The sequence below is a fragment of the Anomaloglossus baeobatrachus genome, chromosome 5 (genome assembly GCF_048569485.1).
Source record: "Anomaloglossus baeobatrachus isolate aAnoBae1 chromosome 5, aAnoBae1.hap1, whole genome shotgun sequence".
NCBI lineage: Eukaryota > Metazoa > Chordata > Amphibia > Anura > Aromobatidae > Anomaloglossus > Anomaloglossus baeobatrachus.
Window position 1 is genome coordinate 275,508,134 of NC_134357.1, and position 24,367 is coordinate 275,532,500.

Consider the following 24,367-nt stretch of genomic DNA (forward strand, 5'->3'; position numbering starts at 1 on the left):
GGGCTGGCTATAGAGACATATGTGGGGCAAGCTGTGGGGAAATACATGGGGCAGGCTGTGGAAACATATTTGGGGCAAGCTGTGGGGACATACGTAGATTAGGTTGTGAAGACATATGTGGGGCAGACTGTAGAGACATATGTTGGGCTTGTGTGACGCCCTGGACTAGCCAGGTAGTTACAGACATAACAACATACACACCCCCCACCCTAGACAGTTACATCAGTCAACCAAAAACCCTTGTTGCCTCCCTCCAGGGTCTGATGTCCACACCAGGTGGGGCGGAGCCAGGCGGTTGGCCCCACCCACCGAAGAGTTCACAGGCCTGGAGGCGGGAAAAGTAGTAGATTGAGTTTGGAGGTGAAAGTGAGAGGACACAAACTGCAAGTGTCTGGGTCGGAGCCCAGGCACTGACAGCAAAGGTTGGCAGACGGTGGTGGCCGTCTGCAGGAGTTAGTGGAACTCTGCAGAGCCGTTCCGAACCGGGGAGAGGAGTGAAGCTAAGCACACAGGCAGGGCCATCGGACCCCGACCAGGCTTGGAGCTGCCGACAATAGTCAAATCCGAGTGTGACAGGAACCCCAGGGGTTTCCCAACAACCAAGACCCGACAGAAGGCAACAGTCCACACCGAGAGGATATACAGCCACCACCACAGGCTAGAGATCCAAGGGCCAGCGCCTGTGGGCAAAACGGGCTCCTACGGCACCTATACACCGGGGAGCGGACTACTGGTGGGCAACCACAGGAGTCAGAACATTCTAACAGGTGAAGGGAAAGACAGCCACCATCAGCCGTCTGAGAACACAACAACACTGCGGCCGGCTGAGGGACCCGTCCATCCGGCCGTTTTGGTTTACCAGAGACTCCGTCATTGATTGTCCCACTCCTTCCATTCATCACTTGCACACCGTGGCCGCCACTTACGCATGCGCCGATCGGTCTCTTGACCCTTCTGCGCATGCGCGACTGATGCGTTCCACGCTACTTCCTGTTTACTGTCTGTCATCAGTCACGTGCACAGACCGGCTGTGGCCGTTGTCTGCGCTTGCGCTGAGTGATCCTTGTGGTCTCTCTGCGCTTGGGCTACTAATGTGCCCCGGTCCGGTCCTGGCTTTCACCTACAGGTGATCTTCTTTAGCAATCAGGCACCTCTTAAATAGGCCCCATTTCCTGCCACCTTGTGCACCGCAGGACTCATACCGGCATTCACACAGGAGTTTCTCCACCACCAGGTACAGATTGCTCTTCTCCTGTCACACTGGCTACTATCTGTATTCTCAACTTGCCCTTTGCTTTATCTTCACAGGAACTTATCTTGTTCCTTTAATCCCATTTCCTGCTTCAGGATTGACCTCTTACATTGCATAATAGGATTAAGGTTTGTCATCTATATTAGACTTTTTTCTATATGATAACAGTCCAGGTGCGATAGACTTATTTTCATATACCTTTTTGTATATTCACAGATTATAAACATTAAGCGTTGTGCACCTTTGGGCATTGGCCCTATCTCTAGTGAGAGTCAGAGTGAATCTTTTTTGCATAGTAGTCTCACTGAGCGGTATGTGTAAACTTTTTTTGCTACATGATTCCCCTATTGTATGAGGTAATTACTAGTGGATTCTATCTACTTCCACATATCTAGACCACATACAAGGGTACTAGCACGTGCTAGACTGGCAGTCCTGCTACCACATACTCCTCTATTAGGTATGTACATATTTTACAATAGTCACAGGTTGTGTCTCATATTAATATGGTGGAAATCCAATATTGTATATAATTTATACATCTCTTTTATAGTACCTAAAAACTGACCCCCGTCAGTAGTTATATACTACTGGTGTGTGACCTATTGCAGCTTTTGATGTTCACAAAGGTATCTTGAGCATTGACTTTCATTTGTGGAACACAGTACCCATGTTCTCCTTCTTTTTCTTTTTTCTTTTTCGACTTCCTTCTATTTGTTACTACTCACCTTTTTCTTTTCTCTGGACCTGTTTCTACCTCCCCTCTGTCCTCTCTCCTGCTTTGCTATATGCCTCCCCCTTTTTCTTTTTTCTCTGTTTCCCTCTCTCTTGGTTCAATATATTGTGTCTGATTCCTCTATATATTCCTTTTCCTTTTTTCTGCCTCTTCTCCTCGTCATAATCGTGATCTCACTCACATTTTCTATCCTCACCTATATTCTTCACCTATGGCCGGCTCTAGTATACTTACATGTGTCTTTTTTTAGGCATTCGTGCATATCATGATGGTATCGTTTTGAGTAGTGACTCGAATACATATCTCTTCTATTATCACATAGGTATGCCCTAATTTTTTCTATATTGCCTCAGGTTAGGATGGTCTTCATTTTGAGTAGTATGAACCTTCTCTATAGAATGTATATCTTTACAACTACTGTATTATTTACGATATTGTTTTTCTCGAATGTACCTGATTTCTCCACTATCAGTATATATATATGTTTATTGATGCCAACATTATTATTTCATACTGTAGTACTTGTAAAATGTATGGATATCTGTACATGTATTAATTTTACTTTTCTTTTTTCTGTAAATTTGTATCACAGACCATCTCTGAGGAAGGCCTATATGTGAAGGCCGATACGTCAGATTTGTTTGGTCCTTTGCATCAATAAAACAATTCCACTGAAATTCAAAAAGCATTGTTTTCAGACTCTTACTTTTTCTGTGTGCCCGAGCTAATTTTTGACTGAAGCCTAGAGCTCGTCTGTCCGAGTTAGACAAGACTGAGGTCCTGGCAGCTAGGCGGACCGACTTCACAGAGGTATCCGCCAAAACTAGTAGCCTTCCTAAGGAAGGGAAGGAATTCCAGGAACCCATCCCTAGGAGTACCCCAGGAATATGAGCCTTAACTGGTCGAGCCTCCGGAGGAGGGACAGGGAGACATAAGCGGAGGCAATATGGGCCCAAATGGGAGAAGACAAAGCCTCCCTATCCATCAGATCCCTAAGCTGGGAATCGGCCGCAAAGGGGAGCGCTGTTTGCTTAGCAACCTTGGCCACCTGCACATCCACCTTGGGAATCTCCCAATGCAACCCAGAACTCTCCAGGGGAATCTGTGTCAGGGGACACTCCGGAATTGCTTCTCAGGGAAATCCCATTCCTGAGAGAGGACCCTGAACATTAGCATGGACACGTCACCCTGAACGGAGGGGTGGACCTACTCATCCTCCAACCCCATAGTGCTCCATTAAGATCCCCCAATCGTCTGAGGGAAAAAGAAAAGACCGGTCAGGCCTCCTGGAGGAAAAACCTTTATCGGGACCATCTGAGGCGGATCATTTTTGTGGCAGAAGGGTCAACAGCAGGGAGGGAGGCTAGTGAGGCCTGAATCTCCGGTATCATCATGGACCGCAGCTCGCTACAAGGGACAGTTGTTCAGCCCTAACAATCTATACACACGATGCATGCCCTCTCCATCCAATGGAAACAGAGAGGCATCATCAGAGACCAGGCAGCTAGCCCATGGGACCATGACACAGCAACTATCCAGGAGCGTCCACTGGGATTCAAACTCCCAAGCTCACACACCCAAGGTCATCAGCATACCACTAGACCATGGAAGGGACATACGTACACTGCTGGCAAAGTTTCTCTCAGTCTTGTCATCACACTTGTCAGACTTGACACATATTCCAGCAGGCTCATCCTCCTGGAAACCAGAAGGAGCCAACAATAGCAGCCTGAAAACAGGCAGAAGGGACTGCCCCTCAGCCACTTACTGTGGCAGGGGGAACGCTGGGCTCTGCAGAAGCAGAGGAAGACATGGCAGTGCACACAGGAGAATCCTTACCGTGGGTCTGATGCCTTCAGGGCAGCTTTCCTGTGGAAAAGGCCTGCCCCCCCCCAGCGACTGGTGACGTTCCCCGCCTCCCGCATCTGGTCCATGACAGGCAGTGGAAGCGACGGCGTGTCTCTCACGCTGCCTCCGCGACTGGAAGTGCCCACACAGGAAGCGTGAGAACCGGAAGTCCCGCCCGCGGTAGCACCTCCGGGTCGCATCGGCAGCGTGCACACGGGAGGCGGCCGGCGGCTCAGGGAGGTCGCCGGCCGGGGAGCAACACAGCCTACATCGCCCCAGAGGAGGTCCGGAAGGCTGGTGCGGCGGTCCCTCACAAGGTGAGGGAACAGCATGGGAGGAGCGGCGAAGGCCCGACCGACACTGCCCGGCTAAGGTAGGGGGAAAAAAAAAATGCATACTGCAGTTCGCCGGCCACCACAGTATAGGAGAAAAACAAAAACCTCTCCATGCCCCATGGGGACAGGAAAGACACTGGCTATGGGAGGTGGGAGGGTCCATTTAACCTCTCTTGTGCTTCCTGTCCCAATTAGGGCGTGGAGAGACAACCTCCTATGCTGTCGTGGAAGGGACTAGAGAAAAACGCTATGAGAGACTTATAATGAGTTGGGGGGTAGGGGAGAATGCCAAGTCCATGATCGTGCCCCTCCCCTTCCCCAATATAGCTATACCATAAAGTCCATGATAACAACCTCAGTGGACGTAGAATGTATCGAGGGGTAAGAGGATGCTAACATGTTAAATGCCACTTTCAATCTCCTACTGAGGTATTTAACATGCGCCAGCAGGGGAGTGTGCCATTTATGCACCCATCGGTAGCCCCGTGATGTAGTTGTGGGCACCATTGGGTTGCCATGACAGTCGTGGGTCTGCTGAAGAGCCCCATACTTGTCATGGCGAATTTCCTGTGAAAGCCAGGAGTTTAGCTGGCGTTCAGAGTAGACCTGGATTTTTGCTATACATAGCAGTGCTGATGAACTGCTATGTACAGCACAAGGGATCAGTTGACTGCAGGTTCAAGTGCCCTAAGAGGTATAACAATAATAATAAAAAGAAAAAAAGTTAAATATGTAAAAAAAAATAAATAAAAAAAATAGAAAAATAAAAAGTTCAAATCACCTTGTTTTGTCCCATTAAAAATTAAGCAAATAAAAAAAATACACATTTTATATTGATGCATTTCTAAGATATCTATCAAATATAAAATATATTAATCTGATCAGTAAGCGTAACGAGAAAAAAAAAGCAAAATGCCAGAATTATTTTTTTTTGCCAACATTGCCACAGAACACAATAAGGCTATGTGCGCACGTTACGTAAATACATGCAGTTACGCTGCGCTTTGTAGCGCAGCGTAACTGCATGCGTCCTGCGTCCCCTGCACAGTCTATGGAGATTGTGCAGGGGCCGTGCGGACGTGGCGTTTTAGAGCGCAGCGCTTCGGCTTCTGCTGAAGCGCTGCGTTCTAAGAAGTGACATGTCACTTCTTCCGTGCGCTTTGCCGGCAGCTCCCGCTCTGTCTTTGGCAAGAGCTGCAGGAGGAGCGCATGGAATCAGCTTTTTTTTTTTTCACTACGGACATTTCTGCAGTGATTTAAAGCGCACATGTGCTCTTCAGATCGCTGCAGAAATTTCTGCAGTGACTGTACGCAACGTGCGCACATAGCCTAACAGGCAATGAAAACATCATATTCACCCCAAAATGGTATCAGAAAAAACATCAGCTCATAGCTAGAGATGGGTGGACTCGCAGATAATCGGAACCAGCGGGTCCCTGTTATGTTTTTTTAAAATCCGTTTTCAGTCCGGAATCTGGTTCCCATATAAGTCTATGGGGAATCAGAAACCGGAGATTAAAAATTTTAGCAGAAGGAATGGCAAGATAGGAGCGGGTGCGCTGTACTTATGGAGCCTCTGTCATGGCGGTAAGCTGCTTCCAGGTTGTGCATTCACTTCTGGATCAGCTAATTAACTGTCATTGAATATGCACTGCTTTCCCCGCCCACTGGCGCCTGTGATTGGTTGCAGTTAGACATGCCCCCCACACTGAGTGTCAGCTGACTGCTTTCAATCACAGGTTCTTTGCTCGTCTATATCGTAAGCCGGGGTCAGACTGGCATATGGCATCCAATGCGAGAGCATCGGAAGTGAAATCTTATTGACCCTTTGCTCAGGCTCTGCTGTGTCATGTGACTGTGATCCGATCCTGTGGAGGAGAGGGAGGGATTAATTCCCCCATCTCCTCCACTGTCAGCCTGTGTGTATATTGTACTGCACTTGAATGTCATCAGTGCAGTCCAATGTTTCTCTCGCACCGATAGACTTGAATGGGTGTGAGTGATAGGAGACACACAGACAATCGTAGCATGCTGCCATTTTTTCCTCAGTCCAGTTAGGGCTGAGGATAAACTCGCATATGTGAGCTGCACTATTGTCTTACATGGGGCCGAGTGAAATTCGAGATTTCTTCGCATTGCACTCGTGCGAATCATATGTCAGTGTGACTCTACCCATACTGTAAGAAGCAAAAAAGGAGGCAGGGCACCGCTTGACCACTGGGATCATCACTGGCACTAGAATACAAGATCAGAACAAAGGCGAAGAAAGGAAGTGCCAATAAATGAGGGATCAACCAGACCACATATCAGATAGAAAATGGTACAAATGTTCATTATGAAAAAAACACAAAACACCCAAATGTTACATGCAAGAAGTGACATAGCCACTAACATATCACAGACAAGTTTAAAAACAATTAAAAAACATATACACACACACACACATCAATGGACCACCAGATAGTGATGTAAATAATATACGAAATATTGAACAAATACAGGTATAGTATAAATCAGAGGCTATTCATCCATAGAACATGTAGTAAGCACATAAGGGGTAAAAATAAGCAATCGCCCAAATTGCCAATACAAGGGGGGGGGGGGAAGAAAAAAATATGTTTTATACCACCAAAATTACCCCAAACAACACACCAAATAATCACAGGAATAACTAGTGTTGAATCCTGACTGAACTAAAGATGCAATCTACATGCCGGTCTATACACAGGAGTGCCGCAGCAGAGTTCAGTGAAGAAAAAAAAAAAAAAAAAAATGACAAAACATCCTGGATAATAAGCCGGTGGTCCACAGCAATTGTATGATTAACGCATGCGTAAAAGGCGTAAATATCACTACAGGTTTACGTAATAAACGTAACGCATGCGCACAATTGAATATCGTCCCAAGGCAGGATCGAACAGGATTTACTACCAACGCTAATGTTATTAGATAGTTTAATATTTAGCCGCAGCAGACAATAACAGACCCGATATGAGCAATGACGTCAGATTATTTGCAGTCACAGGTGCTAACCTCCAGCGTCATCGCTCATCGTGGCTCAGTCTCTGTCTCCACTCGCAGCGGGCAGTCATACTCTATGGCTGCGTGCTGTGACTGAGATGTAGCAGAGCTGAATCGCTATGGGACCTCGTGTGAATTACGTCAGATCTGAAGGGGTGTTTAAGCGGTTAAAGTGGTGAAAGAGGGTGTTTTTTTGTATTTTAATCAAATAAAGGCGTTTTCTTGGTGTTTGTGTTAATTTCTTTTTACTTATAGGATTAGAGATGGGGGGGGGTCTCAGACTCCTACCCATCACTCGTTTTGGGCCTGATGACAGTTGTGCGCTTTTATTAACCCCTCATTACCCCGATTGCCACCACACCAGGGCAATTGGGAAGAGCTGGGTAAAGTGCCGAGCTCGTTGCAGGTTGTAATTTTTAGGCTGGGGGGGTCCTAATAACCATAGACCTCCCCAGTCTGAGAATACCAGCTGTTGAGCTTTATCATGTATGGTTATCAAATTGTGGGGGGGGGGACCGCATGCCAGTTTTAGTTATTTATTTGTATAATTTAAATTGAAAAAATGCCGCATGCAGTTCCTCTTATTTTGATACAAAGCTATAAAGATAAGCGCAGGGCTGGGGGCTGCAGCCTGTAGCTGTGGGCTTTATCTGTGCTGGGTATCATAATATGGGGGGACCCTACGTCAATTGATTTTTTTACCACGCTACTGACCCGCCGACAGCACCTGTGATTGGTTGTAGGCAGATGCTGTGACACAGGCTGGGGGCGCGTCTGACTGCAACCAAGCACAGATGCCAGGCAGGCCGGTAAATACAGTGCATATGGAGGAGGAAAGATGAGCGGCCCAGAAAGTGAAGGAGAGGCCGTAAGAGCAGTGTACAGCCTAGTGGGAGCAGTGTACAGTTGCGACAGAGCCATGGTAAGTATAAAGTGCTTGCTTCATTCTTATTTCCTTTATTTTATTTTTTTTTTAATTTCTGGAGTGCAGGTTCTTTATCAAACACCCAAAATCCTGTGCACCTTTGAAACTACGCGGTTTCGCCCATCACTACTCAAGGTGCAAAAAACAAGCCCTCACACAGCCCCACACCCTGAAGATTTTAAACATTACGGCTCTCGGAAAATTGCGACAAAAGCAAATTTATTTTCAAGTTTTTAATTTGTTTCACCACTTAAGTAAAAAACAAAAACCTATACATGTTTGGTATCTGCGTAATTTCACTGACCTGGAGAATCATATTGCCAGGTCAGTTTTACCATATAGTCAACATGGTAAATAAAAAAAAACAAAAAAAATATAAAACAGAAAAACAATTATGAAGTTGCACTTTTTTTTACGATTTTAACACAATTTGAATTTTTTTCATGATAAAATGAATGGTGTCATTCTAAAATACTTGTGAAAAAAACATGCCATACGGTTATGTGGATGGAAAAATAAAAAAAATGTATTACTTTTAAAAGGAGAGGAAAATAAAAAAAAAACATGGCCATGAAAGGGATAATGGCTGCCTAAACCTTTTCCACAGCACAGTATATATGTAGGTTATTCATAAATATATACAGTATAATATATATATATAATTTTTAAAGGTCATATCCTACTACTCTCCTTTTTTCTTTGGACAGCATCCTTATGCCGGCGTCACACGGGACGATAAATCGTGCGATCGCATAAGTGATCGCACCCGCTCCAGTCGTTTGTGCGTCACGGGCAATTTGTTGCCCATGTCACACAAAGTCGTTTACCCCCGTCACACGTACTTACTCGTCCAGACGACCTCGCTGTGGGCGGCGAACATCCTCTTCCTGAAGGGGGAGGGACGTTCGGCGTCACAGCGACGTCACGCAGCGGCCGGCCAATAGAAGCGGAGGGGCGGAGATGAGCGGGACGTAAACATCCCGCCCACCTCCTTCCTTCCGCATTGCCGGCGGGACGTAGGTAAGCTGTGTTCGTCGTTCCCGGGGTGTCACACGGAGCGATGTGTGCTGCCACGGGAACGACGAACAACTGGAGCACAGAAGGAGGAACGACTTTTTGAAAAGGAACGATGTGTCAACGAGCAACGATAAGGTATTTTTGCTTGTTCACAGTCGTTCGGAGGTGTCACATGGTACGATATGTCTAACGATGCCGGATGTGCGTCACTAACGACGTGACCCCCGACGACATATCGCCCGATATATTGTACCGTGTGACGCCCGCATTAGAGTTTCATTGATCAATACACAAATCGTTTTTATAGACGGATCCGTGTCTCCGGTCAGCGAGAATCAGAGCAGGTCTTCTTTTCATCTGTTTAGCGAAGAAGACTCGACCATTAAAGTTTACGTGGGTCCATATAAAATGTATTAAACACGAAAGACATATTTTATATTGTGAGTCAATGGATAAAAAAAACTGTCTACTTACTTCAGAGGGGAAAAAAGGATGAGAAAATAAATGGATGCACTCAGGATGACACGAGAGAAAAGAAGTCGATCTGTTTCTCTTCGACAGTAGCACTCACATGGCTATGTATGAATGCCGCCTTCTACATGGAGACAAGGGGTTAACTGATTGACGTTGGACAGTTCTCTACTTTCCTGAATGTTGATGTCTTTAGTTACCACTGTTGGTTCTGCTTTTGAGTCTGAAGACCGTCTCTAATTGACAGAAAGGATAATTAGCTGTAGTAATCCATGTCCTTTAAGGCGTTTAGTCATCCAATGTAGGGTTTGCAGCGACTGATGAGCTCACCTCATCCTGTAACATATTTAATGTCAAACCAAACCCCCGTCATCCCCAGGAGGATAGGTCTACGTCGTCTTAGTCATGTAGAGTCACAGCCCGACATATCATCACGCCGCATTGAATTGTCTTGTGATCAGCCCACGATATTCATATGCCACTAGGAAAATGCCCCCGACCCCACAATATGGAGACAAAAGTCCAGCAGCTCTTTTGTTCTCCGACAGTCGAAATCCCTATCGATAACTGACTGATGGCCTTTTAAAAAACTATACCATTATTGTGAAAACATCAATAACTAAGGACAATTCTGTAAGGGAAGGTACCTGAGCTCGTATCAGTCTGCTGACCACTAATGTGGATCAAACAATTTTCAAATATTTCAATTTTTAACTCTGATAGACGCTTTCCCATTACTAACCCCTTGGTTTGATGCCAGCTGTCAATTTACAGCTGACATCAACACCAAAGTGTTACCCTAATTGCTACAGCACCAGGGCAATCGGGATGAGCCAGGCAAAGTGCCAGAATTGGGGCATCTAATCAATGCACCGCTTCTGGGGAGGCTGCGGGCTACTTCTAGGCTTGAAAGAGCCAAATAACCATGGGCCTTCCCACCCTGATAATATCAGCCCCAGCTGTCTGCTTTACCATGGCTGGTTATCAAAAATAGGGGATTCCAACTCCATTTTATTTTTTCAAATTGATTAAATAAAAAAACAATTAAAAAAAACAAAAAAAAAAGTGTGGGATCCCCCTATTTTTTGATAAGCAGCCAAGGTAAAGCAGACAGCTGAGGGCTGCAGCCCTCAACAGTCTACTTTACCTTGGCTGCTTATCAAAAATAGGGGGATCCCACGTTTTTTCATTTATTCCCTATCCACATTTGTTTGCAGGTGAATTGCCCCATTTTGCTTTATTTTGCAGCCCCCTATCCATTACTACAACCATTTCACAGCACCAAAGTTTGGGTACCAAACTGAACTTTTAACAAAAAGTCTGTACGAACCCAGCGAACCAGAACTTCTATTGATCCGCTCATCCCTACCAATGACCTTTGAGCCTCTGACAATAATGAGCTTCTGTAAAAAATGCCTATAACCCTTAACAGGTTAATTTAGTATTGTGAAACCTACAGCTCAAAGTGTTCATTTCAGTTTTAATTATTTGCTACAGATCCATTGTGGTTATGTACAGAGACTAAGGGCTCATTCAGACGACCGTTCCGTTTGTCCTGGTCAGTTCCTGTTTTTTTGACGGACCCACTGACAGGACCATCTTTTCAATGTCTTTTGTGTAGGATCGGATGGCACATGGAAGCGCTTTCGTGTGCATCAGTTCTTATAAAAAAAAAAAAAAAAAAAAAATCAAAAAAACACATTTGATGCCGTATGTCTGTTTCATTATTATGGAACATGTCCTATTCTGTTCTGTAATAACGCACTGTGACTCAATACAAGTCAATGGGCCCACAAAATTCCCGGAAGCCGCACAGAAGCAATTCTGTGTGACCTCCGTCGGGTGCCCCTGCACACTCTGTGTCCTGCTCCCTGCCAGCTCCACGGCTGCCCACACTGCAGTGTGTCAGCATCTGCCCGCACAGCAGTGTCAGCAGCTGCAGGGATGACGAGCGCCGATATTAGGAGGTTAGTAAAGTTCATTGCCTGCGGTGATGAAGTCCTATACTCCTGACGTCATCGCTCGTCTCTGACTTCCATGTTCTCACATCAAGTCTCGCAGGCGGCCCGAGACTGTGACTAGTGGTTATCTCACAGGCCCCTCGCGATACTTGGCTTGTGAATGCGGCGGACAATGGAAGTCAGTAACGAGCGCGGACATCAGGAGTACAGTGGACTTCATCACTGCAGGTAATGAACTCAGCTAACCTCATGAAGTCAGCGCTTGTCATCCCCTGCAGTGACCAGGGCTGACCTCATGATGTTAGCTCAGGTCACTGCATTGCTCTCCCAGCCAATGGGGAACATTCTGTTCTTCACTGACTGGGACAGTGGGTATGGTGTGGATCGTCGTGGGACCCCCTTATTGGATTACGCCAGACTCGGTTTTGTTTTTTCTTTTCAATAAATTTGTGAAAGAGGGAATGTGTTGGGGGTTGTTTTTTCAAATAAAAATTTTTCTTTTATTCTTACTGATAGTTAGTGATGTCGGGTATCTGATTGATGCCGTGACATCACTAACCTTTGGGCTTGATGCCAGGTGACATTACACAGCTGGTATCAACCCCATATATTACCCCAATTGCCACCACACCAGGCCATTCGGGATGAGCCTGGTAAAGTCCCGGGACTGTTGCATCTAATGGATTCAGCAATTCCGGCCGGCTGCTGGCTGATATTTTTATGCTGGGGGGCTCAGAATAACGGTCTCCCCAGCCTGAGAATACAAGCCAGCAGCTGTGAGGTTTTATCTTGGCTGGTATCAAAATTGGGGGAACCGCACATCAGGTTTGTTTTTTAAATTATTTACGTATTGTACTGTATGATATAGACCCGCGGACCGCGGCTGTGATTGGTAGCAGTCAGACGTGCCCCCACACTGAGTAACGTGTCTGACTGCAACCAGTCACAGATGCCGGTGAGTGCGGGCAGCAGTGAATATGTATGAGTCTAATGAGCAGCCAGCTCGGGAAGAACAAAGAGCAGCCGTGGGAGCAGTGTGATAGCTGCTCCGGTGATCGGTGAGCAAGTAGCGCTTGCTCCTACCCCTTTGCTCCAGATTCTGTTCCCCATAGACTTTATATGGGGACCAGCATCTGGCCAGATAGCCTGGACTGTATGTAACTCTTATTCCATTTTTTGCGGTCCGCAAAGAAAACGGAAGTCCACGGACCGTCTACGGAACTGAACGGGACGGATGCGGTTGTCACACGGATGCATCCGTGGAAAAACAGGACCATTTTTGTGGACCGCAAAAATGTAACAGTCATGGGAATGTAGCCTAAATTAGGATAAATTTGACACTGTTCAAATATTTCTGGGCCCAACATACATACAAGGGTCTGAGCTTCAAAGTTGTCATTGCTCAAGTCTGAACCTCAAGTTCAAGACTCAAAGTCAAAACCTATATGTGGCTCCAATTGGCTGAAAAGGAAAAGCAAGCAGTCAACTCCCCAATAATAGTAACGATATACAATGTATATTTCTGTGTGTGCATGCATAATATAGAAATTGTTGTTCCCCCTGATGAAGCATTAGTGAAACGCGCATTTAGTGTTTCCATGGCTGGGTGTATTCTTATGAACTATGGCTACATTTCCCTCAGGTTTATGACTTTGTCCTGTTCATTTTATGACTTATGTGATATCTTTCACAACACGGTTTATATTTACAGCATTGATGTCTATCCCCTTGATTGTTGAGGGCACTTCTCATACGTCTTATGCTTACATAGAGCAGTTTGAGACTAGCTTAGTCTTTTTACTTATGTTATTGTATGTAATTTATCACCTTTTACATACTCTATATACACAGAGCTGTAGTTTTTGCAGGGCTGAAGGACCCATAGTCTTTTATTGCATACTGGATTTAATCTACAATTTGAATATACATATACTTTATTGTCCTGCATTTTTTCAGTGTTGTGATCTTGTTAATGCCTTAGAAAACATTACATTATTGGTAATTGCCTAAATGGACAGGCCTTATAAAATATAGTAGAGAAACAATCATTACAATGAAAAGTGGGTATACAGATCGTGCTCATATTTCACCCAAATAGCTGAATGACTAGTAAATAAAAGGGCTCCTCTGATTACAATGGGAGCTGTGGGGTCCAGTATTTTTGGCCAGATCAGTGATGACGATTCCCAATATAGTGACATTTCTAAATGGTACAACTCTTCATATTTGTATGAGGTCTAGTGAAAGGTGTATTCACATCATCAAAAATTGCCATCTCTAAGGCCAGATGGTAACTTGTGGATTGGTGGAGGGCTGACCCCAGGGACGCCTCCGATTCCAGGGATAGGGGTCTGAAATTCCAAATAGAGTGATGATACCACACCTTATTAATTCTCTATGGGACTGCTGGAAAACGTTGTGTACTGTACTTATATGTACCAATGCCCAAGAGAAAGAATGCAACTATGGCATGCCTGCACTTCATAGCCTTGTTGTCAGCATCAGAAGGGGGGTTGGACCGATCTTTGTGAATAGGGGAAAAACTTTAGGAAACCTGACTCCTTGGAGATCGCTATTTACAGGCAGATGTAAAGTTAATCTGTAGTTAAATACCATTACAATGCTTCCTGGCTGCCCTTACTGAAAGCCCAGCTAGCGGGAGAAAATTAGCTTTTTTTTTTCCTCCTGGAAGCTGCCGGCTTTCAGTCTTGGGGAGCGTACATGGACCGACTATAATCACTGCTCACAGCACTGGTGATTGGTGCTGTAAGTGGCGTCTATAGGCACGGCCCGGCAGTGTGCTTGACAGCCGGCTCTACAGAGCATCGGTGCAAAGTGCCGGAACAGAGACCTGGACATCTTTGATCAGAATCAAGTCTATGGGTCTATGAAAAAGGCCCCCCATGTGCCATGAATAGGAGACGCTTTGTAATGTAATGTATTTATTTATTTTTTCAGACTAGATGATCACTGATGGTAAGAACTAAAGCACTGATTGAGATTGGTATTCCAAACCCCCCCAAAAAAAAAAAAAAAAAAATAGAAAATCAATTACGGCTGAATGAGGCCTAATACACCACTGCCGCCAATAGAAAAAAATACTGCAGTAAGCACCAGCTGGGAAGGGGTTAATCACGCCCTACTGCTTTTGATAGGAGCTTCATTATGGCCTTGGTCCACGTCACTTCTCACATCAATAGAAGAGTCGGAGGTTTTTCTGTTACGCGTCAATGCACGTTCTTCCATTTACAAGTAGAAATGACTAATCTCATTTGTCACAAACACAAAGGTAATTTAATAATGAAATGTGAAGCAGCGGAGGAGCTGGCACCTGGCGAGGGCACTGCGAAGGGGCACAGTCACCAGTCTTTTCCCCATTGCCCCAGAGGCACCAGGCTGGAAGGTTCCTTTACTTTCCATCTTTGTTACTTATTATATCATTTTCCATCTTGACAGTTTCTGTAACATGTAAAGCTCTCTGGCTACCGGAACTAGAAGTACCAGCATGCCCGAGAGACTCGGGACTCCGCAGCTGCCAAGCGTTAAGTAGGCATGGCAGCGTGATTTACTCCTTGAATTTCCATTCTTGCCGGCACATGGGACAATGCTGCTGCACTTGCTGGGAGTTCAGCCACTTCAGGATGCAATGCATGTGGAAGCAGTGAGAACAGTGGCCCCAGACCAAGGGGCAGTCGTCACCGGGCACCTTACCTGCGGGCACAAAGCACACCATCAGGACAGGCATGGATGAAGAGAAGAACCTGGAGGTGTGAGGCCAGAATGCGCTGACTGGATGTGCTACAGCAGCGTCCCCCAAAGCCAGTCCTCAGGGGCCGCATCAGTGCAGGAGCGCAGGGATTCCCCAGTACTGCTCAGGTGAGGATTCCAACATCCCTGCAAGGCTAAAGAAACCCTGGAAACACAGCTATTGGTGGTCTCTGAGGACTGGAGTTGGGGGACACTGTTCTATAGTGTTCTCTGTTATCAGCCATGTCAGGTCCAGGGGTAGTTTTCTGCAGAGTTTAGGCTTCGGTGCTTACAAAGCAATGATCTGCAGGTCAAAGCAAAAGCCGGAAGGGTGATGTGCACAGAGCCTGGCCGCACACTAGGCAGCGGGCACAGGGCAGCGCCGCCGCCACACCACAAGCACAGGGCCCCGCCGCCGCCACACCACAAGCACAGGGCCCCGCCCCCGCCACACCACAAGCACAGGGCAGCGCCGCCGCCACACCACAAGCACAGGGCACAGCCCCCGCCACACCACAAGCACAGGGCACAGCCCCCGCCACACCACAAGCACAGGGCAGCGCCCCCGCCACACCACAAGCACAGGGCAGCGCCCCCGCCACACCACAAGCACAGGGCAGCGCCCCCGCCACACCACAAGCACAGGGCAGCGCCCCCGCCACACCACAAGCACAGGGCAGCGCCCCCGCCACACCACAAGCACAGGGCACAGCCCCCGCCACACCACAAGCACAGGGCAGCGCCCCCGCCACACCACAAGCACAGGGCAGCGCCCCCGCCACACCACAAGCACAGGGCAGCGCCCCCGCCACACCACAAGCACAGGGCAGCGCCCCCGCCACACCACAAGCACAGGGCAGCGCCCCCGCCACACCACAAGCACAGGGCAGCGCCCCCGCCACACCACAAGCACAGGGCAGCGCCCCCGCCACACCACAAGCACAGGGCAGCGCCCCCGCCACACCACAAGCACAGGGCAGCGCCCCCGCCACACCACAAGCACAGGGCAGCGCCCCCGCCACACCACAAGCACAGGGCAGCGCCGCCGCCACACCACAAGCACAGGGCAGCGCCGCCGCCACACCACAAGCACAGGGCAGCGCCCCCGCCACACCACAAGCACAGGGCAGCGCCCCCGCCACACCACAAGCACAGGGCAGCGCCCCCGCCACACCACAAGCACAGGGCAGCGCCCCCGCCACACCACAAGCACAGGGCAGCGCCCCCGCCACACCACAAGCACAGGGCACAGCCCCCGCCACACCACAAGCACAGGGCCCCGCCGCCGCCACACCACAAGCACAGGGCCCCGCCGCCGCCACACCACAAGCACAGGGCCCCGCCGCCGCCACACCACAAGCACAGGGCCCCGCCGCCGCCACACCACAAGCACAGGGCAGCGCCACCACACCACAAGCACAGGGCAGCGCCACCGCCACCACGCGCACAGGGCAGCGCCACCGCCACCACGCAGGGGGCACAGACACCACACTAGGCAGGGGGCACAGACACCACACTAGGCAGGGGGCACAGACACCACACTAGGCAGGGGGCACAGACACCACACTAGGCAGGGGGCACAGGGCACAGACACCACACTAGGCAGGGGGCACAGGGCACAGACACCACACTAGGCAGGGGGCACAGGGCACAGACACCACACTAGGCAGGGGGCACAGGGCACAGACACCACACTAGGCAGGGGGCACAGACACCACACTAGGCAGGGGGCACAGACACCACACTAGGCAGGGGGCACAGACACCACACTAGGCAGGGGGCACAGACACCACACTAGGCAGGGGGCACAGACACCACACTAGGCAGGGGGCACAGACACCACACTAGGCAGGGGGCACAGACACCACACTAGGCAGGGGGCACAGACACCACACTAGGCAGGGGGCACAGACACCACACTAGGCAGGGGGCACAGACACCACACTAGGCAGGGGGCACAGACACCACACTAGGCAGGGGGCACAGACACCACACTAGGCAGGGGGCACAGACACCACACTAGGCAGGGGGCACAGACACCACACTAGGCAGGGGGCACAGACACCACACTAGGCAGGGGGCACAGACACCACACTAGGCAGGGGGCACAGACACCACACTAGGCAGGGGGCACAGACACCACACTAGGCAGGGGGCACAGACACCACACTAGGCAGGGGGCACAGACACCACACTAGGCAGGGGGCACAGACACCACACTAGGCAGGGGGCACAGACACCACACTAGGCAGGGGGCACAGACACCACACTAGGCAGGGGGCACAGACACCACACTAGGCAGGGGGCACAGACACCACACTAGGCAGGGGGCACAGACACCACACTAGGCAGGGGGCACAGACACCACACTAGGCAGGGGGCACAGACACCACACTAGGCAGGGGGCACAGACACCACACTAGGCAGGGGGCACAGACACCACACTACGCAGGGGGCACAGACACCACACTACGCAGGGGGCACAGACACCACACTACGCAGGGGGCACAGACACCACACTAGGCAGGGGGCACAGACACCACACTACGCAGGGGGCACAGACACCACACTACGCAGGGGGCACAGACACCACACTACGCAGGGGGCACAGACACCACACTACGCAGGGGGCACAGACACCACACTACGCAGGGGGCACAGACACCACACTACGCAGGGGGCACAGACACCACACTACGCAGGGGGCACAGACACCACACTACGCAGGGGGCACAGACACCACACTACGCAGGGGGCACAGACACCACACTACGCAGGGGGCACAGACACCACACTACGCAGGGGGCACAGACACCACACTACGCAGGGGGCACAGACACCACACTACGCAGGGGGCACAGACACCACACTACGCAGGGGGCACAGACACCACACTACGCAGGGGGCACAGACACCACACTACGCAGGGGGCACAGGGCACAGACACCACACTACGCAGGGGGCACAGGGCACAGACACCACACTACGCAGGGGGCACAGGGCACAGACACCACACTACGCAGGGGGCACAGGGCACAGACACCACACTATGCAGGGGGCACATGACACCACACTACGCAGGGGGCACAGGGCACAGACACCACACTATGCAGGGGGCACATGACACCACACTACGCAGGGGGCACAGGGCACAGACACCACACTATGCAGGGGGCACATGACACCACACTATGCAGGGGGCACAGGGCCCTCTCGTGCCCATCTCTGAACTGGCGCATACTAGTATACCAGGAATGGCAGGGGGCTGATACTTACAGTCTGGGCAGCAGCCATTAAAAGCCATACGGCAGATTCCGCAGTTCTCGTCATTTGCCACCCACATCCAGGAGGCGACGCCATTCCAGGACTTAATATGAACCTTCATCCCGCCGCTCGTCTGCACGGTCACATACGTCAGGCGGTTACTCTCTGCGTCCAGCAGCCGTGACTGATCAGCTATTCATGCCTGCCGCACTAAGGAACAGCCTCGTTATCGATTAGTGATGCCTACAAGGGGCGTGACACGATGCACGGGCGGACATGATGGATGAGGGCAAACAGTTACTACCAGAACTTCATGAACGGACGGTCTGCATTTTACCAAGGGGGAATGTGACGCCCTGGCCTAGCCAGGTAGTCACATACATAACAACATACACCACCCTAGACAGTTACATCACTCAACCAAAAACCCTTGATGCCTCCCTCCAGGGTCTGATGTCCACACCAGGTGGGGTGGAGCCAGGCAGTTGGCCCCACCCACCAAGGAGTTCACAGGCCTGGAGGCGGGAAAAGCAGTAGATTGAGTTTGGAGGTGAAAGTGAGAGGACACAAACTGCAAGTGTCTGGGTCGGAGCAAAGGCACTGACAGCAATGTTGGCAGACGGTGGTGGCTGTCTGCAGGAGTTAGTGGAACTCTGCAGAGCCGTAGGGACCGTGGTTGGGCGTTGGCCCGCTGGTACCGGACCGGGGAACGGAGTGAAGCTAAGCACATAGGCAGGGCCATCAGACCCCGACCAGACTTGGAGCCACCGACAATAGTCAAATCCGAGTGTGACAGGAACCCCAGGGGTTTCCCAATAACCAATACCCGACAGAAGGCAACAGTCCACACCGAGAGGATATAAAGCCAACGCCACAGGCTAGAGATCCAAGGGCCAGCGCCTGCGGGCAAAACGGACTCCTACGGCACTTATACGCTGGGGAGCGAACTACCGGTGGGCAACCACAGGAGTCAGAACATTCTAACAGGTGCAGGGAAAGACAGCCACCATCAGCCGTCCGGGGAGAGCATAACAACACTGCAGCCGGCTGCGGGACCCGTCCATCCGGCCGTTTTGGTTTACCAGAGACTCCGTCATTGATTGTCTGAGTGAGTACACCAGTGCCGTCCGGCACCGCGCCGCGCTGTCCCTGCAACCCTGCACCCCCAGTCATCCAGCCTCCCCGTTACACCACCGGGCCCCGGGATCACCAACCCCCTACCCACGGAGGGGACAACATCCTAGCTGCTCCCTACCATCTCTCCCGGGATCCCTGTCACCAGCAACGGTGGTACCATCATCACCATGTCCCGTGGGTGGCGTCACGAACTCTCTCCCCAAACAAACCATCCCTTTTCTCTCACGGGTGAAGAGCGCTGCTCGAGTCCCCGGGTCCGGCCCACCGCTCGAGCCACCGAGCAGCAGCAGCAGAAGCCCCGGACCCGAGCGTGGCGAGCGCGTCCCATCCGCCCGCGACACTTGCTGTGGGACATATATAGCGCTGGCTGTGGGGGTATATGTGGGGCAGGCTGTGGAGACATACTTGGGGCTGACTGAGGACATACTGTATATGGGACAGGCTGTGAGACAAATGCAGGGCAGGCTGTGGGACAAATGTGATGCAGGCTGTGGAGACATATGTGGAGCAGGGGGTGGAGACATATGTAGGGCTTGCTGTGGGACATATGTCGCGGGCGGAGGAGGGGACGCTGCGCTCTCCCACTGCTCGGGTCCGGCTGCCGCTGCTCTGCAGCTGCTGCTGCTCGGTGGCTCGAGCGATGGGCCGGATCCCAGGGACTCGAGCGGCGCTCCTCGCCCGTGATTGAAAGGGGGTGGTTTGGTGTTGGGGATATTGTCCGTGACGCCACCCACGGTTGAGGTGATTGTGTGGACACCACCGCTGCTCTGGACGGGGATCCCGGGAGCGGTGACAGGGAGCAGCTTTGTTGTTATTTCTCCCCTCCGTGGGTAGGGGGTTGGTTGTCCCGGGGCCCGGTGATGGGGTAGGAGTGGATGGCAGGCAGGTTGCGGGGCCTGGTGAGGTGCAGGGTCGCAGGGGCAGCGCTGTGCCACACGGCACGGAGGTACTCACTAAGCCCAACGATGATGACACAGTTCACGGTAAAACAAGCGGCTGGATGGACGGGTCCCTCGGACGGCTGCGGTGTTGTTGTTCCCTGCAGGTTAGTGATGACTGTCTCTCCCTGCACCTATGTTCTATGTTGATTCCGATGGGTTCCCACCGGTAACCCGCTCCCCGACCTGGATGTGGGCCGGAGGAGCCCCTTTTGTCCGCAGGCGCTGGCCCTGGGAAACGGTTGCCCTTGGCGGTGGCGGTGTCTCTCCTTCATGGTTGGACGGTTGCCTTCTGTCGGGACTTGACTGTTTGGAAACCCGGAGGTCCCCTTCACTAACGGATTCGGCAACTTCATGGCGACTCCTAGCCTTGCCGGGGTCCAAAAAGCCCCTGCCAATGGTGCTGGCTTCTCCTTGTGTACCGGTCCAGTACCACCGGGCCACCGCCCGTCCACGGTCCTTACGGCAAACTCCGATAGGCCACTCCTGCAGACGGTCACCACCGTCTGCCAACCTTGCTGCTCCGTCCGGGCCACACACCCGGACTCACTTCAGTCTGCTCTCTTGCCACTTCACTACTGCTCACTTTTCCTCCTTCCTCTTTCACTGTCAAAACTGAACTCCTCCTTTTCCCTCCTCCAGGACTGTGAACTCCTTGGTGGGTGGAGACCAACCGCCTGGCTCCACCCCCTGGTGTGGACATCAGCCCCTGGGGAAGGCAACAAGGGTTTTGTGTCTGACCTTGAAGTGCCTGCAGGGAGTGTGGGGTGTGTAGGTGTTGTGCTCTGTGGCCCCTGGCTTGTCCAGGGCGACACACATATGTATGGCCGACTGTGGGGATATACATGGAGCAGGCTGTGGAGACAAATGTGGGGCAGACTGTGGGGACATATGTTGGGCAGGCTGTGAGGACATACATGGCACAGGCTGTGTGACAAATGCAGGGCAGGCTGTGGGACAAATGTGATGCAGGCTATGGAGACATATGAGGGGCAGGCTGTGGACACATATGTGGGGCAGGCTGTGGGGATATACATGGGGAAGGTTATGGAGACATATGTGAGGCAGGCTGTGGAAACATATGTGAGGCAGACTGTGGGGACATACTGTATATGGGACAGACTGTGGGACAAATTCAGGGCAGACTGGGACAAATGCAGGGCAGGCTGTGGGACAAATGCAGGGCAGGCTGTGGGACAAATGCAATGCAGGCTGTGAAGACATGTGGGGCAGGCTGTGAGACATATGTTCGGCAGGCTGTGAAGACATATGTGGGGCAGGCTGTGGAGACATCATGGGGCAGGCTGAGGAGATATATGTGGGGCAGGCTGTGGAGACATATGTGGTGCAAGATGTGAGGACATACATGGGGCAGGCTGTGGGGACATATGTGGGGCAGGCTGTGGGGAAAACTGTGGAGACATGCCTGGGCAGACTGTGGGAACATACTTGGGGCAGGGAACATACATACTGTATGTGGGGCAGTCTGTGGTGACATAAGTAGGGCAAGCTGTGGGGACATAAATGAGGCTGGCTGTGGGGACATACGTGGTGCAGGCAATGGAGACATATGTGGGGCAGGCTGTGGGGACATTTGTGCAGCAGGCAATGGAGACATGTGGGGCAGGCTGTGGAGACATATGTGAGGCAGACTGTGCGGACATACGTGGGGCAGACTATGTGGACATGGGGGGCACGCTGTGTGACTAAAGTGGGGCAGGCTGTGTGGACATGTGGGGCAGGCTGTGTGGACATACATGGAGCAGGCTGTGTGGACATACATGGAACAGACTCTGGATACAAACTTGAGGCATGTTTGTGGACATGAGGGGCTGGCAGGGGGACATATGAGGGACAGGCTATGGGGACAAACATGGGGCAGATTGTGGAAACATACATGGGGCAGGCTGAGAAGACATGAGGGGCTGGCACTGGGACATATGAGGGTTGGATGTGGAGACATGACGGGCTGGCTTTAGGTGGGGCAGGCTGTGGGGACATACGTGGGGCAGGCTGTGTGGACATGTGGGGCAGGCTGTGTGGACATACATGGAGCAGGCTGTGTGGACATACATGGAACAGACTCTGGATATAAACTTGAGGCCTGCTTTGTGGACATGAGGGGCTGGCAGGGGGACATATGAGGGACAGGCTGTGGGGACAAACATGGGGCAGGTTGTGGAAACATACATGGGGCAGGCTGAGAAGACATAAGGGGCTGGTACTGGGACATATGAGGGTTGGATGTGGAGACATGACGGGCTGGCTTTAGGTGGGACAGGCTGTGAGGACATACGTGGGGCAGGCTGTGAAAACATATGTGGGGTAGGCTGTGGAGACATACTGTCACGCTCCCCGGGTCCCCTGTCCAGCTCCCCGGCTCCCCTGCCACGCTCCCCGGCTTCCCTGGCTCGCTCCCCGGCTCCTCTGTCCGGCGTCCCCCGCTCCACAGCCTCCAGGCCTCCTCACCTAGGATCCCCAGGCGTCCCGGTCCCCGCTCCCAGCGTCCGCTGTCAGCTTCGCTCCAGCCCGGCTCCCCTGCCTCCTGTTCGCCGCTCCCTGCCCTGGCTTCTGGCACCCGGGCCTCGCGCATGCGCATTAGGGCGCGCGCGCGGTCATTGACCCTTTCTTAAAGTGCCAGCGTCCACAGACAGGATATTGAACACACAGGTACAGGGTATAAAGGGGTTTAATGTCCAAGTGGGCGGGGCCTGTTCTTCGTGTTTCCTAAGCTAGGAGTCAGGTCTCCTTGTCTCTGTGATATACTCACCTCTCTCTCTTCTAGAGCCGCTCCTGCCTCGCCATCCGGTCCTGCCGATTCCCGAACCCCGCACGCTGACTATCTGCCATCCCGTCAGTCCGTACCATCTTTGATCCCTGTGGTGACCCGTCCTCTCGCTCCATCAGTTCCGGACTCTGCCTGACAACATCTTGGCCTCCGAACCTGAGCTCCGTCACCCGGACTACCATCTGTGACTCCGTGGTCCCAGGGACTTCTACATTCCACTATTTTGCACGGACTATCCTGCTACCTGTAGTGCTCCGGCTACCGGACCCCTTGCCTTCAGTGAGGAGTTCGGCCCAGTGGATCCACCTCCTGGGTCTGCCCGTCCACCTGGCCCTAACAGTAAGAACAGGCCATGGATCCCGCCGAAGCACTAGCGGCCTTGCAGGAGGAACTCACACGCCAGCGTGAGACCCAGACCCGCATGCTGAACTTTATGTCTTCTGTGGACGCCCGCCTGAACACGCTACAAGCGTCGGTTACATCTTCGGCATCTCGAGCTTCCACTGGACAATCCACGGCCCCAGCTCCCGTGGCAGCCTCCTCGGATGCTTCCAGGCTTCGTCTGGCCCCACCACCCCGGTACGCCGGAGATTCCAAGACCTGCAGGGGATTCATAAACCAATGCTCCCTCCATTTCAAGCAGCTGCCGCATTTGTTTGCTTCCGACCAAGCCAAGGTCGCGTTCATGATGTCCCATCTAGAGGGTGAGGCACTGGCGTGGATAAACCCCTTGTGGGAGAAGGAGGACCCTGTGACCACTAACATCCAGGAGTTCCTGCAGGCATTTCGTGGCACCTTTGATGAGCCCGGACGCGCCTCCGCGTCTGCCTCATCTCTCCTCCGGTTACGTCAGGGGACTCTGACGGTGGGTCAATATGCCATCCGTTTTCGCACCTTGGCTTCGGAACTCGGGTGGAACAATGAGGC

At 51.5% G+C, this 24,367-nt stretch overlaps 1 protein-coding gene across 1 annotated transcript; it reads right to left on the reverse strand.

The window, feature by feature from the left end:
- Nucleotides 1-14,626: 14,626 nt before the first annotated feature.
- On the reverse strand, nt 14,627-18,797 carry ANAPC11 (anaphase promoting complex subunit 11). Its single transcript, XM_075347447.1, has 2 exons — nt 18,590-18,797; nt 14,627-15,277 (listed from the first exon to the last, which is right to left on the reverse strand). The coding sequence occupies exons 1-2, from the start codon at nt 18,696-18,698 to the stop codon at nt 15,132-15,134; spliced, it is 255 nt and encodes an 84-aa protein (XP_075203562.1). The 5' UTR covers nt 18,699-18,797; the 3' UTR covers nt 14,627-15,131.
- Nucleotides 18,798-24,367: the final 5,570 nt, after the last annotated feature.

What these genes read in the sequence shown, in the direction of transcription:
- ANAPC11 (XM_075347447.1), bottom strand. Translation starts at nt 18,698, where the DNA reads ATGAAGGTTCATATTAAGTCCTGGAATGGCGTCGCCTCCTGGATGTGG. An exon ending in TAATGGCTGCTGCCCAGACT is followed by an intron (nt 15,278 to 18,589) that starts GTAAGTATCAGC and finishes TTGTGCCCGCAG; the next exon opens with GTAAGGTGCCCGGTGACGAC.